Source organism: Urocampus carinirostris, chromosome 1 (assembly GCF_059441175.1).
Source record: "Urocampus carinirostris isolate Australia breed hairy pipefish chromosome 1, RoL_Ucar_1.0, whole genome shotgun sequence".
NCBI classification, from domain to species: domain Eukaryota; kingdom Metazoa; phylum Chordata; class Actinopteri; order Syngnathiformes; family Syngnathidae; genus Urocampus; species Urocampus carinirostris.
The window spans coordinates 34,682,177-34,695,073 of NC_142349.1; the positions used below are offsets into that span (position 1 = coordinate 34,682,177).

The following is a 12,897-nucleotide window of genomic DNA, read 5'->3' on the forward strand; positions in this document are numbered from 1 at the left end:
TATCAAAATAACTAATCATAGTAATATGTAGCCTATTTCCAGTTGCAGGGAAATCTTCCCATTATAATTTACAATTGGGAAATATTACCTTTCTTTTTTGCATGGTCCATAATTGATACATAATGCTTTAACTAATACACATTTCATAGGTGTAGGTGTAGCATGCAGCTATCCTCTTGGGCATGATCTATAGGGGGCAATGACGTTTCATAGAACATCAATATACGAACTAATGCCAACTCTCGTTCATCACGAGGGAAGAAAAAATGCAATGGCACCAGAAAGCAGTGGAGACATAATTTTTAAGCAAACTTGTTAAGAAAAATGGCAACAATTTCAAAGATGTACAAGCGATTTACCCAAAATTTAAGCACGTTTTGATCCTTGGAAACACAACGTCAAAATTCAAGCAATCCTGCATATAAATCCGAATGATTTGAATTAAGCATGCATCAAGCAAACTAGCAACTGCTGTGTATTAATACAAACGTGTCTGACCTCGTAGGCCCTCGCCGACACCGAGTGCCAAGCCATCTTTAGTCCACTGGACGATGCCACTGTAGTTGAAAATTACGCAGGAAAGGACTACTCGCTCACCAAGCACCACAGATTGGTCAGCCGGCTCCTGGGAAAAGTGAACGCACCGAGCTGTGGACAAAAAACAAAGACGAAATAGTGACCAAAGAGTTACAGATTTGTTAATACAGATTTGTATAATCAGTATAGAGTACTCAAATAGGAATTTGAGATGTTATGGTGTAAAGGACAACCAGTTCGGGTTGTCCCCTGTCCACTGCCCGAAGATAGCTGGGATGGGCTCCAGCACCCCTGCGACCCTACTGAGGATAAGCGGTGCAAATAATGGATGGATGCTGGATTTTCTGTACTATAAAGCGCACCTAAAAATCCCAAATTTGGAAAGTAATAATCTGGTGCACCTTATATATCAGAAAATATTGTTGGTAAAATTAGAAATGCATAGTAACAATTATACAATACAGTTCTGCCTTTGAGACACAAATAGAGTGGTCTTTGAGTGTCCTTTTATGATTAACATGCTCGTTGCTGAAATAGATGCCCAAATAGCTACAGTGCATGCTAACCGCGTGTTAACCCAGCTATGCTGGCGATAGCTGCTAAATGAGGATGCTAACAAATCACGATTGATTTCAAAGTAAAATAATTTATCATTGAAATATACGGTGTGATCTCAGCCTTCCTCTAAAACAGACCTGGGCACTCCGGTCCTGGAGGGCCGTATGTTCTGCATGATTTTTGAGGTTTCTCTGATTCAATACAGGTGATTCCAATCACCAGTATCGTTAACGAGCACTTGCTAGCTTGCTAACGAGGTTATAATTTGTATCACCTGAGTTAAAGAAGAGCAAACTTCAAAATCTGGCAGGACGTATGGCCCTCCAGGATCGAAGTGCCCAGGTCTGCTCTAAAACAACCTTACAAAGTGCTGTACAATACATAAAACCATTTAGAAACAGCAGGTCAAACAATATAACAAAAATGACATAAGGATTATTGAGGGACAGTGTTAAGTAAATAATTTACAAATCATACACTATTTCATTTACTTCTTAAATCATCATTTAAAAAGTAAATGAAATAGATGTCAAGTCATGTTTATTTGTATAGCGCTTCATCACAAACAGTCTCAAAGCGCTGTAAAGACAATACACAGACATCAACAAGAAATACATAGGTAATAACATAGTCTCCAGTTGACAGCTTCCTGAGGTCAACATCAATCATAACCTATTGAATACAAGTGTGTTTTAAGCCTTGATTTAAACATCTCCACTGAGGTTGCCGATTGAATCTCAGGACAGAGCATTCCACAGCACAGGGGGACCGAATAGAGAACGCCCTGGAAACTGCGGATTTCTTCTTGGCACTTGGGATCACGACTAGAACAGTAATTTCCAAGCAAAGGCTCAGAGAAGGAACATAGGGGGAAAATACATCTGAAAGATATGAGAAGGCAAGTCCATGCATAATTTTGTATGGTACCAACAGAACCTTCAAATCACATCTTAAACTGACAAGGAGCCAGTGCAAGTCAGTCAAAATCGGGGTAATGTGATCAAACTTTCTAAAGAGTCTTACTTAAAAGCCTCCATGCAGCATTCACTAACAGCTGCAAGCTTTTGATGCTAGACTTCAGAAGACCGGAGAGAAGTACATTACAATACAGTGGAACCTCGGTTTTCGAACGCCTCTCAGTTCGAACAAATCGGTTCTCGACCAAAAATTTCGAGAAATTTTTGCTTCGCTTCTCGTTCAAAAAATCGGAGTTTGAACGCCGGTACGCTAGGGTGCGATGCTGAGCGGCGTACGGGTGTAGATTGTGTAGATTGCCCCCACCCCTCGTGAAGAAATGTTATGACGTTATGAGTGTTTTAGCCCCTAATTATGCCTCCGAAGAAGGTCGGTGCAAGCAGCAAAGTTGCTACAGGTGAAAAAAGAAGAGTAGTGCGTACAACTATTGCATTTAAGAAAGAAATAATAGCAAAATGAAGAAGGTGTGCGAGTTTTCCTTCTTTCGAGGGAATAGAGCATGGCTTCTGTAGACCACCACAAAGGTAAGAAATCCTATTCATAATTCTTTTCTTTATCCTTTAACCTCTCACCACTTTTTGTGGAGACCCGGGTGCTAAATGACGTATAAACGACTTGATTTTTTAATTTTTACACGTTCATGTTAGCGTAATCTTTCGTACGGAAGTTTACGCTAACGCGGACGTACGATTAGCCTGGATTAGCTTCATGTTTACATTCATGGTAAACATTCAGGGTGTTGGAACAGATTAAAACGATTTTACATTACTTTTAATGGGAAAAACGATTTTTGGTGATCGAACAAATCGTTTTTTGAACAGGGTTCTGGAACGGATTATGGTCGAAAACCGAGGTTCCACTGTAATTGAGATTGGAGGTAACAAACACATGAATTATAATCTCGGCATCAGACTAGGACAATTAGAGCAAATTTTTGCAATGTTACAAAGATGGAGAAAAAAGCTGTTCCAGTAATATTCAGATTGAGGTCAAATGTGACACAAACATTTTTGACCGACTAACTCTGGGTGATATTACATTTGTCAAAGCTCAAAACAGTGTTTGAGAACAAGTCACGGCATTGAGAAGGACCAATAATTAACATTTCAGTTTCTCAGGGTTGTGGCGCAAGACGTTAAATGACATCCTTCTTTTTACCTCAGTGAGGCAGGCCTCCAAATTTTCACAAATTAGTGGAGCACATTCAATAAACCATAGTTCCATATAATTACAGTGGGACCTCGGTTGTCACGGTTAATGGGGACCAAAACCACCCGTGAAAAGTGAAAATCTGCGAAATAGCGACGCCCCTTCAAAAATGCTTTAAAAAAAATAAGTGTGTTTTCCTGTATTTTAAACATTTTTTGAGCATTTTGAAATTTTGCACAGGATTTTTTAACACACTGCTACAGTATGCATAATAAGCAACACTGAATTTACTACAAGTGGGGAAAGAACTAAAAAAGATGCCGAAAGAATTGTTCTTATAGTTTATTTGTTAAACAAAACACAATTGTTTTCCGATTCAGATTCAGATTCAGATCTACTTTAGTGTCATTCTAGTACACGTGTATACAGAACGAAATGTCGATACATCTGACCCGCACAGTTTCCTTGAATGTACAGATATAAATAAAATGTTGTATTGAGTTGGAGTATTGAGTACTAATAATATACTAAATAATTATGGCTATGTATAGAATTTTACAGTAGTGCAAAGAGTGCAAGAGGAGCAGCTAACCAGATGTGCAAAATGGGCAGTCAGGTAAACAAGTCAGGTAAACAGTAACAATAACACTGTAGTACGATAGTGCAGAGGAGAACAGATGTGCAAGGAGTGGCTAGCTATAAAGAACTGCCAGTAGTGCAAAAAAGTCAAACAAAACCAACAGATGTACAGATTAGCAACAGTTTAGATTTACTATGTGTTTGATTGACCATTTAACAGTCTAATGGCCAGCGGGACAAGAATATTGTGGAACCTGGTGGTCCTGCAATTTACACATATTAGCTTAGTTTTTATTCTACAGTCTGTCTGTGAGTAAATAGGTGCCATGTTTATTATTGCCTAATATGGGGAATTACAATCACTAGTAAGGGGAGCAATTGGCCCAGGTTGACAAGGATTTTAAAATATTGTATCGTTTCTTCAGATACAATTTTGGATTATAGGTCCACATGTTTTGTGAAACTTAAAATAGATTGTAGTTAGCTCAATTTTCATCAAAACAATTCTAATAACTGTAAATGGGTAGAGTACCTGTAATAGTGAAGCAACATAAGGCAGTTGAAATTTCATTTGATCAGCAATTTTATGTTCCATCTGTGCGACACAATTTTAGCCCCTTCAAATGGCAGATTCTACTGATTCTTTGCTAACCAGCCAATGCTAATACCATAGGATATAGCCAAACTCTTGTGTTTGTAGCAAAAAAAGAGAGCTCCTTTAAAACAATAAAAAAGTCTCATTTGCATTCTCATCTCTCGTTTGTATTTTCTTCTCCTTCTCGATGACTTTTCAAGGTCTCTCAGGAGATTTTGTTTGTACGTGAGTTTGGCGTGTGCGCGTGCGTGTGCATGTGCGTACATTTGAGAATGGAGCCATTTTTTGAGTGTGTTGTAAGAACATCACTGCAAAGCTGCTCTCTTTTTTTTCCAAACCTCTATCACGCAGTACAAAGGATTCTCCTTACACGCTGGCATTTCCCCCGGCAAATAAGCCTTTTGGCTACCGCATCAGCCCGCTGGAGCACTCGGCGTGTAAAGACTACAAGTGCGGCATGCATAACGCACACACAGACCCATAAGATCACACAAAAATCAGATGAGGAGGCGTTTGCATCATCAGGTGACGTTTCGTCATTCTCAAAGCAAGTCTTGCACGCTTATTAAGGAAGAGAAAGTGCCTTATATTCACACAAAAACATACACATAAACACACTCACACAAACTCCTTTCTCCCAAAGACACTCACGTATACCTACATTTTCAAAAATACCAGATTAGCAAATACAAACATGCAACAAAGCTTTGAGTAATTTTAAGCACAAAGCAGGTCATTGATGCTAAGGCGGCACACAGAAGTTTGGTGTTCGTCTTCCACACAAGTGATTTTGACCTTTTAAAAACAATCTCGTTAGCTAATGAAGGCGACAACATGGGCTAATAAGGTGAGAGTTCAATGGCCCCAAGGTGGCAAGGTGCAAATCAGGGAAGGGTGGCTGAAAACTGTTAAGGCGAGATGACGCGGCCGGGGAAAGTTGGATCACTTTTTGTGCTTCTGTGGACTTGGTCAAATGGTAGCTTTTTGTGAAATCTCTCAAAGTACTTTGCTAGGGAAGACATTGTTTATTGTTATCATTTATTGTGAATATTCGACAAGGGGCTAGCAGAAGATAGCAACACGGAAAGCAAAAGTTGCCGTCTATCTACCAGGACTGGAAACTTGAGGCATCGTCAACAAACGGGGAATCAGTGTCGGGTACAACCAGAAGGGATTTCAAGGCCAGCCAATGCTGGTTTGAGAAATTCTAGACGGAGGACTGGCATACACTCTGGTACAGCAAGGGCAGATAAAAAAGAGGAAGCGATCACGCAATGCCTTACTTTATTAAAATAAAATAAATAAATTAAAAACAATATGCGCTGAACATGTTTTTGTGTTGTTTATTTAAAGTTACAGTAACTTTTAACTTTAAAAGTACAGTTAGTGCTTATGTATCATCAAGTCTCTCGTACGCCACTCCTCCCGCAACTCCCTCCCTCACATTACCAACTAAGGAATCTCTATATGGTGAGTGTTCATGATAAACTCATATTTTATTTCGTTAATTTAATCTTATTTATCTCATTACTGTATTTTTATGTTTAGTTACTTTCTGAATGTTTTTAGTGATCAGGAATATGTGTTTCATATCTATCCATCTAGGGTTAACTTTTGTCACTTTTGGGAACTCGGAAACAGGCAAATTAATTTTTAATAAATAAATAAATAAATATATAGCTCTTAGATAAATTTCAATTTTCTTTTTACCGAATTTAGGCCAAAGTGCCATCTTTTCTACCACTAGCGCCAGAGCTGTGTATAGCTTTGTACCTTTAGCGCTGGTGAGAAAAAAATGTCACTAAAATGTATTCCGTGTCTTTGAGCCAATGAGATGCATAAGAATACACATGCCAGGGCGACATTGGCATTTTCCTATTTCCTGGATATTTCTTCAAGCTTAAAGTTTTTTTATACAAAAATGAAGGCTGATCAACAATGTGGATCAAGAATTTTAAGAGAATGTTTGTAGATTTCAGTTATGTTGAAGATTTACATCCATAAAACAGAATGGAGGACAAATAATGACCACTCAATATCTAAGGTAAGAACTGTGACCACGGCACAAAGCTGAAGATAAATACATCTGTATCCTTCTCGTTTGCAGTATTTAGTGACTTTTCTACAAAAGAACACTGCTCGCACCTTGTTGGAAACTATTATTCACGGCAAAAATAATGATCAAAATGACCCTCAACGATCCTAAGTGAATGCAGGGGACAAATTCTAAGTAGAATATTTGTTGAAACACAGGCTCTGGCCTTTTCATGATTTCATATACAGTATGTAATGAAATCATCAAACGTCACAAAATAGAATAATAGACAATCCATGTTTTGTCTAGAGATTTGGTTAAGTGGCTTCATTTATTTTTTTACTAAATTATATGCTCTCACTTAGTTTTTTTTTTAATTTTCTATATTTTGCTTTAATGCTCTTGGGATTCAAAAATGTTTCAAACCCCTGGACTACAGGTATAATGATCAATATAGAGACAATCAATAACTAGCTTTGTTGATTGAACTCGAGGAATTTAAGATTTAAAGAAAGTCTTTTTTTGAACATTTTTGCCACATAGGCTGAGGTAGACGCATGATGATTTTAGGACAAATTGTGCTTCACGGTGGATAGGCTTAACACAATCCCATATTTGATATTAGTTTTTGAACCAAATCATGTCTAAAATTGACAAGGACCAGTAGCTCAAAATTCAGTACACCTAAAACATCTTCCCTCAAGGTGATAATTGACTTTTAGACCTCTAAAATGGACAACCCTAAATAAGAAATTACTTTAACACTAAACACTTTTAAGTGTTTAACATATTTTTAATTTTGTATTGCCATGACGACAGAATTGGCTTTGCCTTCCCTGACTGACAAAACTGCACCTTACGTTCTTTGTGTGAGACCTGAAAACCAAACCAAACCGTGTCACTCATTTTGTTGAACTGCAGGGTAATGTCTGTCCAGCAACACAATTAAGTTAAACTACAGAACTAAAAAAAACAAAAAAAACAAAAACAATAAACATATCAGTTAGTCAAGATGTTGAAATGAAAAAAAAAAAAAAAAAAGAAACAGATGCTGTCTGCTCTCCCTATGAACCACACATTAGTCCGCGGTTCTTTACTTAGGGGCCAGTCTGGGGTCCATTTCAGACTTGTGACACACATGCTTGTGAAAGTAGTCATTCATCTAGGATCACGTCATTACCTTTCCAAGGGCATTGATACGATCAGATTCTTAGAAGACATTTCTTCTCTGATCCAGAAGCACTCATAAATTAATGCAACTAGTCTGGTTAGTCCTGCACAGCAACACCTATTATTGCATCAAGCTCTTGCACACGCGACTTCATTGTCCTTTTATGCACATACTTTTGCGGTAGATTCTGCGGTTTTCTCAGGCAATCATGCCAGCTTTAAGCTAACTCGGGCAAGGCCAAACTGTCCTAATTTGGAGCATTCCAATATGTAGATTGTCTGAGCTGAAGAAAAATCAAGGAGAAACAAGAAAAGGATGTTGTAAATAAAAGAGAGTGAGCAAACAGGAGAGGAAATCACCGGGGAATACTGATGGTGGAGAATGCCGACAAGTGTGTGTGCGTTCCTGGGTGAGGGTTTTGCAGCGGGAAGGAGGAAGAGGAGGGCAGCAGTGTTTCCCGTAGGGTTAATTACATCTCTGTTCTCTGTCAGTACGATTCTCCTGTCTAAAATATGAGCCGCCGCCGCTGCAGGCTGACAGGAACCAGCGCACACACACAAAAACGCGCATGCACACATCCCTATAATGTCCATAAATTTACAAAGAATGACGCTATGGTTCGACCTTGAATATTTGAGCAAGAAGATCAAAGACTTAGTCTTTAATATAATGCGTATTATTGTAATGTGTGTAATGAGAGTTCTATAAAGCCAATTTCACTTCATTTGTAACAGTTCTCTGGATCTCTTCAGGGCTATACCCAAAGCCCTTATGAAGTCTGGTTGGCAACAACAACAAAAATAAAATGAAGCCCTTTTGTTTTGAACCCTGTAGAACCCGCAGGTCGTAATGTTCCAAAATGAAAAGGGTTCTTGGGTTTTCTAGGGTTTATCTCACAATTTTTTGATGTTCTTTTCTAAATTGCTGAATTTTCAAACAAAATTATAAATATTATTAATAGAATTAGTACATAATGTATTACTGTGCTGAGCGTCAAAGGTGTCAGAGTGAGGCATGTAATTTTCTTGCCTCATGTCAGAGGACGATAGTGAGACCAAGGATTCTGATTTTCTGCATACCTCAGGCCCAAACAAGTCAAGTCAAGTCATTTTTATTTGTATAGCCCTTAATCACAAATAGTCTCAAAGGGCTGCACAGGTTATTGCACATATTATTATTTCAGACAATTATTACACCATCCCCTGATCTGGAACCAACATGAGGGCAAGGAAAAACTCAAAAACCTCAACATGAGGAAAATGAAAAAACCTTGAGAAGGGACCGCACATGTGATATCCCCCTTTCAGGATTACCAGACTGCAAAGGATGTTGCAATTACAAATAATACAGATATATTGTCCACAAAAAGTATAGGTGATTCATATGCTATAGAGTAGAAGTGTGTTTTAAGAAGGAACAAAAGAACTAGTGATGGCATTATTAAGCTAACAGCAAGTCAAACCATCCATTGATTTATTCTGTCATTACATGGACTTTTTTTTAATAATATTTATTGATGTTTTAATCAAAAAGGAGCAGCGCATAGACTTCATTTATAAGTTAAGGTGAGACAATAAAATATTTTTCTATGCTATTTATTTGTCCCCAAAAAAGTGACTTATAAAAAGACAGATCAAAAAATCTGGTTAGCCGCTGTGGAAGTACACCCACACATTCACACAGAGCTGGAAATTCCATGTCCAAAAAGCAATGTTGCATTCAAGGATCTAGCTCTGGCCTTTATGACTACCTAACAGAAATGAGAACAAAATCCCCCTTTAAATAATATACATTATTGTTCATTTAGTTAGTGAGATAGGTTCAGACACCACAATCTGATTTGGAAAGCCTGTGTCAACCAGAAGATATTTGTGTGTAATTAGGCGAGACAAAACTCCTGCAACTCTCAATTGTGTTTGTGTGTATGCATCTGAACAATTTTGTGCATGTGATTGTAAAAGTGGGCTTTGTGAGTCACTGCACTCGCATGATAGTGGCGCTTAGTCATCACCGGAGCCCGGTCGGTGTTGAGCCTCACACTCACCAGGGAGCGAGGAAACACACCAGGATGCATGAATCAGGAATCAGGTCATGTTAGACTGATGAACACAAGAGTTTACCGTGTGGATGAATACATGCAGATTGGTTGCTTTTATTGCTGACTGGTTTGTTTTCTTTTTCTTTTGTATTAGTTTTTAGCAGTCTATGTTGACTGCATCAAAGCTATTGAGTGGCATTCATAGTCAGTGAGAGAAAGCACTCATATTCTCATAGGTTTGTCTTTTTTTTAATTAAAATTGATCTTTTGAATAACATGTAGTATCAATATAACCACTTATTGTCGCAAAATATAAATGTTTAATAATGCACCAAAATTTAAAATTGCCATCTGATTAAATGAAAACAGTTACACTATACTATACACATTTATATTTCTTTTATATAAAAAAACATTCAATTTTAAGGTCTCTAAACATAAATATTGCAAACGAATTCAAAATGGTTTTGTAATAAGTTTTCAACTAATCCGATACTTTTGAAATTGAGACAATGAAAGAACTTCACACTGACTTTGTATGTATAGTACCTAACATCAGGAGCAAGTGGGGCTTCAGTATCATGTTGATTGACACTTTGACATTTGACAAAAGTCAGGGATTGAACCTTCAACATCTGAATGTGCCACCGAATCAAAAGCAACAACTTATTACATACTAAATAGCAACGCAAACCTGCCAACTTATGTTTTCTCCCGTATTTTGTACATATTTTCATCATTTCAATTTTTTGCACCGGGAAAAAAATACAATAAAAGAAACACACACATATATATATATATATATATATATATATATATATATATATATATATATATATATATCTCATCTCATCTCATCAGCCGTACCGCTTATCCTCATTAGGGTCGCGGGGGGGCTGGAGCCCATCCCAGCCATCTCCGGGCAGTGGGCAGGGGACACACTCAACTGGTTGCCAGCCAATCGCAGGGCACACAGGGACAGACAACTCATTCGCTCATTCACACCTAGGGACAATTTGGACCGGCCAATTCACCTGAAATGCATGTTTTTGGAACGTGGGAGGAAACCGGAGTGCCCGGAAGAAACCCACGCAAGCACGGGGAGAACATACTATATATATATATGTATATATATATATATATATATATATATATATATATATATATATATTTTTTTTTTTTTTTTTCTGTGTGTGTTGGAGTGAATCCGGAATATCTCACTCACTGGTAGCAAACGACAACGTCATTGTAAACTGCTAATATTGTTGCGGTACACTTGCATGATATCCTCGATCAAGCATTTATTTTCAAAACAGATGAAGTCTGCAAAATCCTGCACTGGTACGTATAAAAGGCAACACTAAATTTCCTGCAAATGGGGAAAGAACTAAGAAAGATCTTGAAAAGATCGTTTGTTTTGTTTCTTTAGTAACTAAAATGAACTTGTTTCAGACAAATTATCTTTGATTTTATTCGACATAGTCTGTCTTACTGAGAGTAAAAAGTTTCCTTATTTTTTGCTGATTCCATTCATAATGCGCATTTATTGCTTACCCACAAATGAACTCAAAGTGGGGGTGCGTGTAACACACAATGTTGTGATGATAGTTAATTCCGTATTTGAGGAATTATTGATCCGTCGAAAAATATAGCTTACCACATTTCACATCATTGAATCGAACCTGGATAGCAGTGGTGAGAGCGCCGATTCCTAACCACTAGGGATATAGATGACATAGTAAAAGGCATTCGCTTTTATCTCATCTTTACACAATTTTTAGGGTACCACATTGTTGAATACATGGGCCCATGATTACATTTACTTATTAACAAAGAAAACTATTAATACCAAAATTAAAATGGCAATATATTTAAATTCCTTCAAAGTCTGATTGATCATCAGATGCACCAAAGAGTTGTTACCCTCTTCAGGCTTTTTTGCTTGTCTTTATATCTTTAGGGACGACTTTCTGTTTTCGCCATTCTCTAACATTCGTCCCTGGTACAATGAGTAAAAATAGTGTGATGGTAAGATAAAATCTAAAGGAGTTTTCCAAGTTAATCTACATCCCCACTAGTCTAGTGGATTTAGGCTTATCATTTTTATTGTTATTATTAGTAATGTTATAATTGAACTGGGCCGTAAGAGTATTGTCAAAAATTAAACAATTCAATGGTACAGGAAAGGAAGGGGATCACTGCTGTATGGGATACAGCAAGGGCTGAATGTCCACACAGTCTCGACCACCAATTGAGCTGCAAGAAAGCACATGATGGAAGTGGGGGGCAGGGTAGAGAACCTGATGGCCCGTTGTCCGTTTCATTCATGTCTGATCCTATTTAAAAAAATTACATGAAAAAAATGCCTATTCGTCTCGGGTTTTACACATTGAATTAATGCTAGAGTGTAAGGAGATGAATAGGGGGAAAACTCAGAAACTGTGAAATTTAAAAGTCAATTGTGATACAAACAACGTGACCATTTCGCAATTGACCCAAAATGACTGTTACAATGTGATAGGACATAATATCGGTTTGAAAAAATTAATAGAAAAGGTTATTTAGGTTAGTGGATGGGTCTCTTCTAAGCCTTTGGCTTCGTTCCGTTATCCTTTTTGGTTGTTTTTGTTTGTTGCAACATGCTCTAAAAGATAATCAAATGTGAAATATAAAAATATATGTATAAAATAATAATCAATCATGCCCAAAATTACGTTTTACTCTCCACAAAACTGCCAAAGTGCACTGTCCAATGTGTGGCTTGAAACATCCAAACACACTCCACATTCCCACTCACATACAACACAAACAGCAAGACAATCATTGATACTACACACACAAATACAGACTTCAGTCGTACTGTACATGTTACAAAAACCCTTGATGCACGCACACAATCTATACAAACAAAGACAAATACACATATCTAAATCCCAGAGACGCACACCAGTAGCTCTTTGTTCTCGTTTGTTGATTTCCAGCATCCCCATGCCACCTTTTCCTATTCTCTTTCAATGGAGAGGCGCAGGAGAACAATACCAGACACTGGGGAGACGGCGATCAAACTGAGCAGTTATAGAAAATCACACACACTCACAACAAATACCTCAACCAAGGGCATTTAACAAACAAACATTCTGACACATAGAAACATGACTCAACTTCCCTCGCCATAATAAATGCAAACACATGCAATGCCTTCAATTCAGTGCGGTGAAAAAGTATTTGCCACCCTTCCCAGTGTCTTTTACTATCACTCA

The 12,897-nt window shown here is 37.7% G+C and overlaps 1 protein-coding gene across 2 annotated transcripts in view; it reads right to left on the bottom strand.

Annotated features, from left to right (window-relative positions):
• Positions 1–12,897, bottom strand: part of kirrel1b (kirre like nephrin family adhesion molecule 1b) — a 98,330-nt gene that overhangs the window by 34,139 nt on the left and 51,294 nt on the right. For both annotated transcript variants that reach the window (XM_088336585.1, XM_088336575.1), the window contains exon 2: positions 499–648. In XM_088336585.1, the coding sequence (XP_088192711.1) occupies positions 499–648 (150 nt within the window). The remainder of the gene's footprint in view (positions 1–498; positions 649–12,897) is intronic.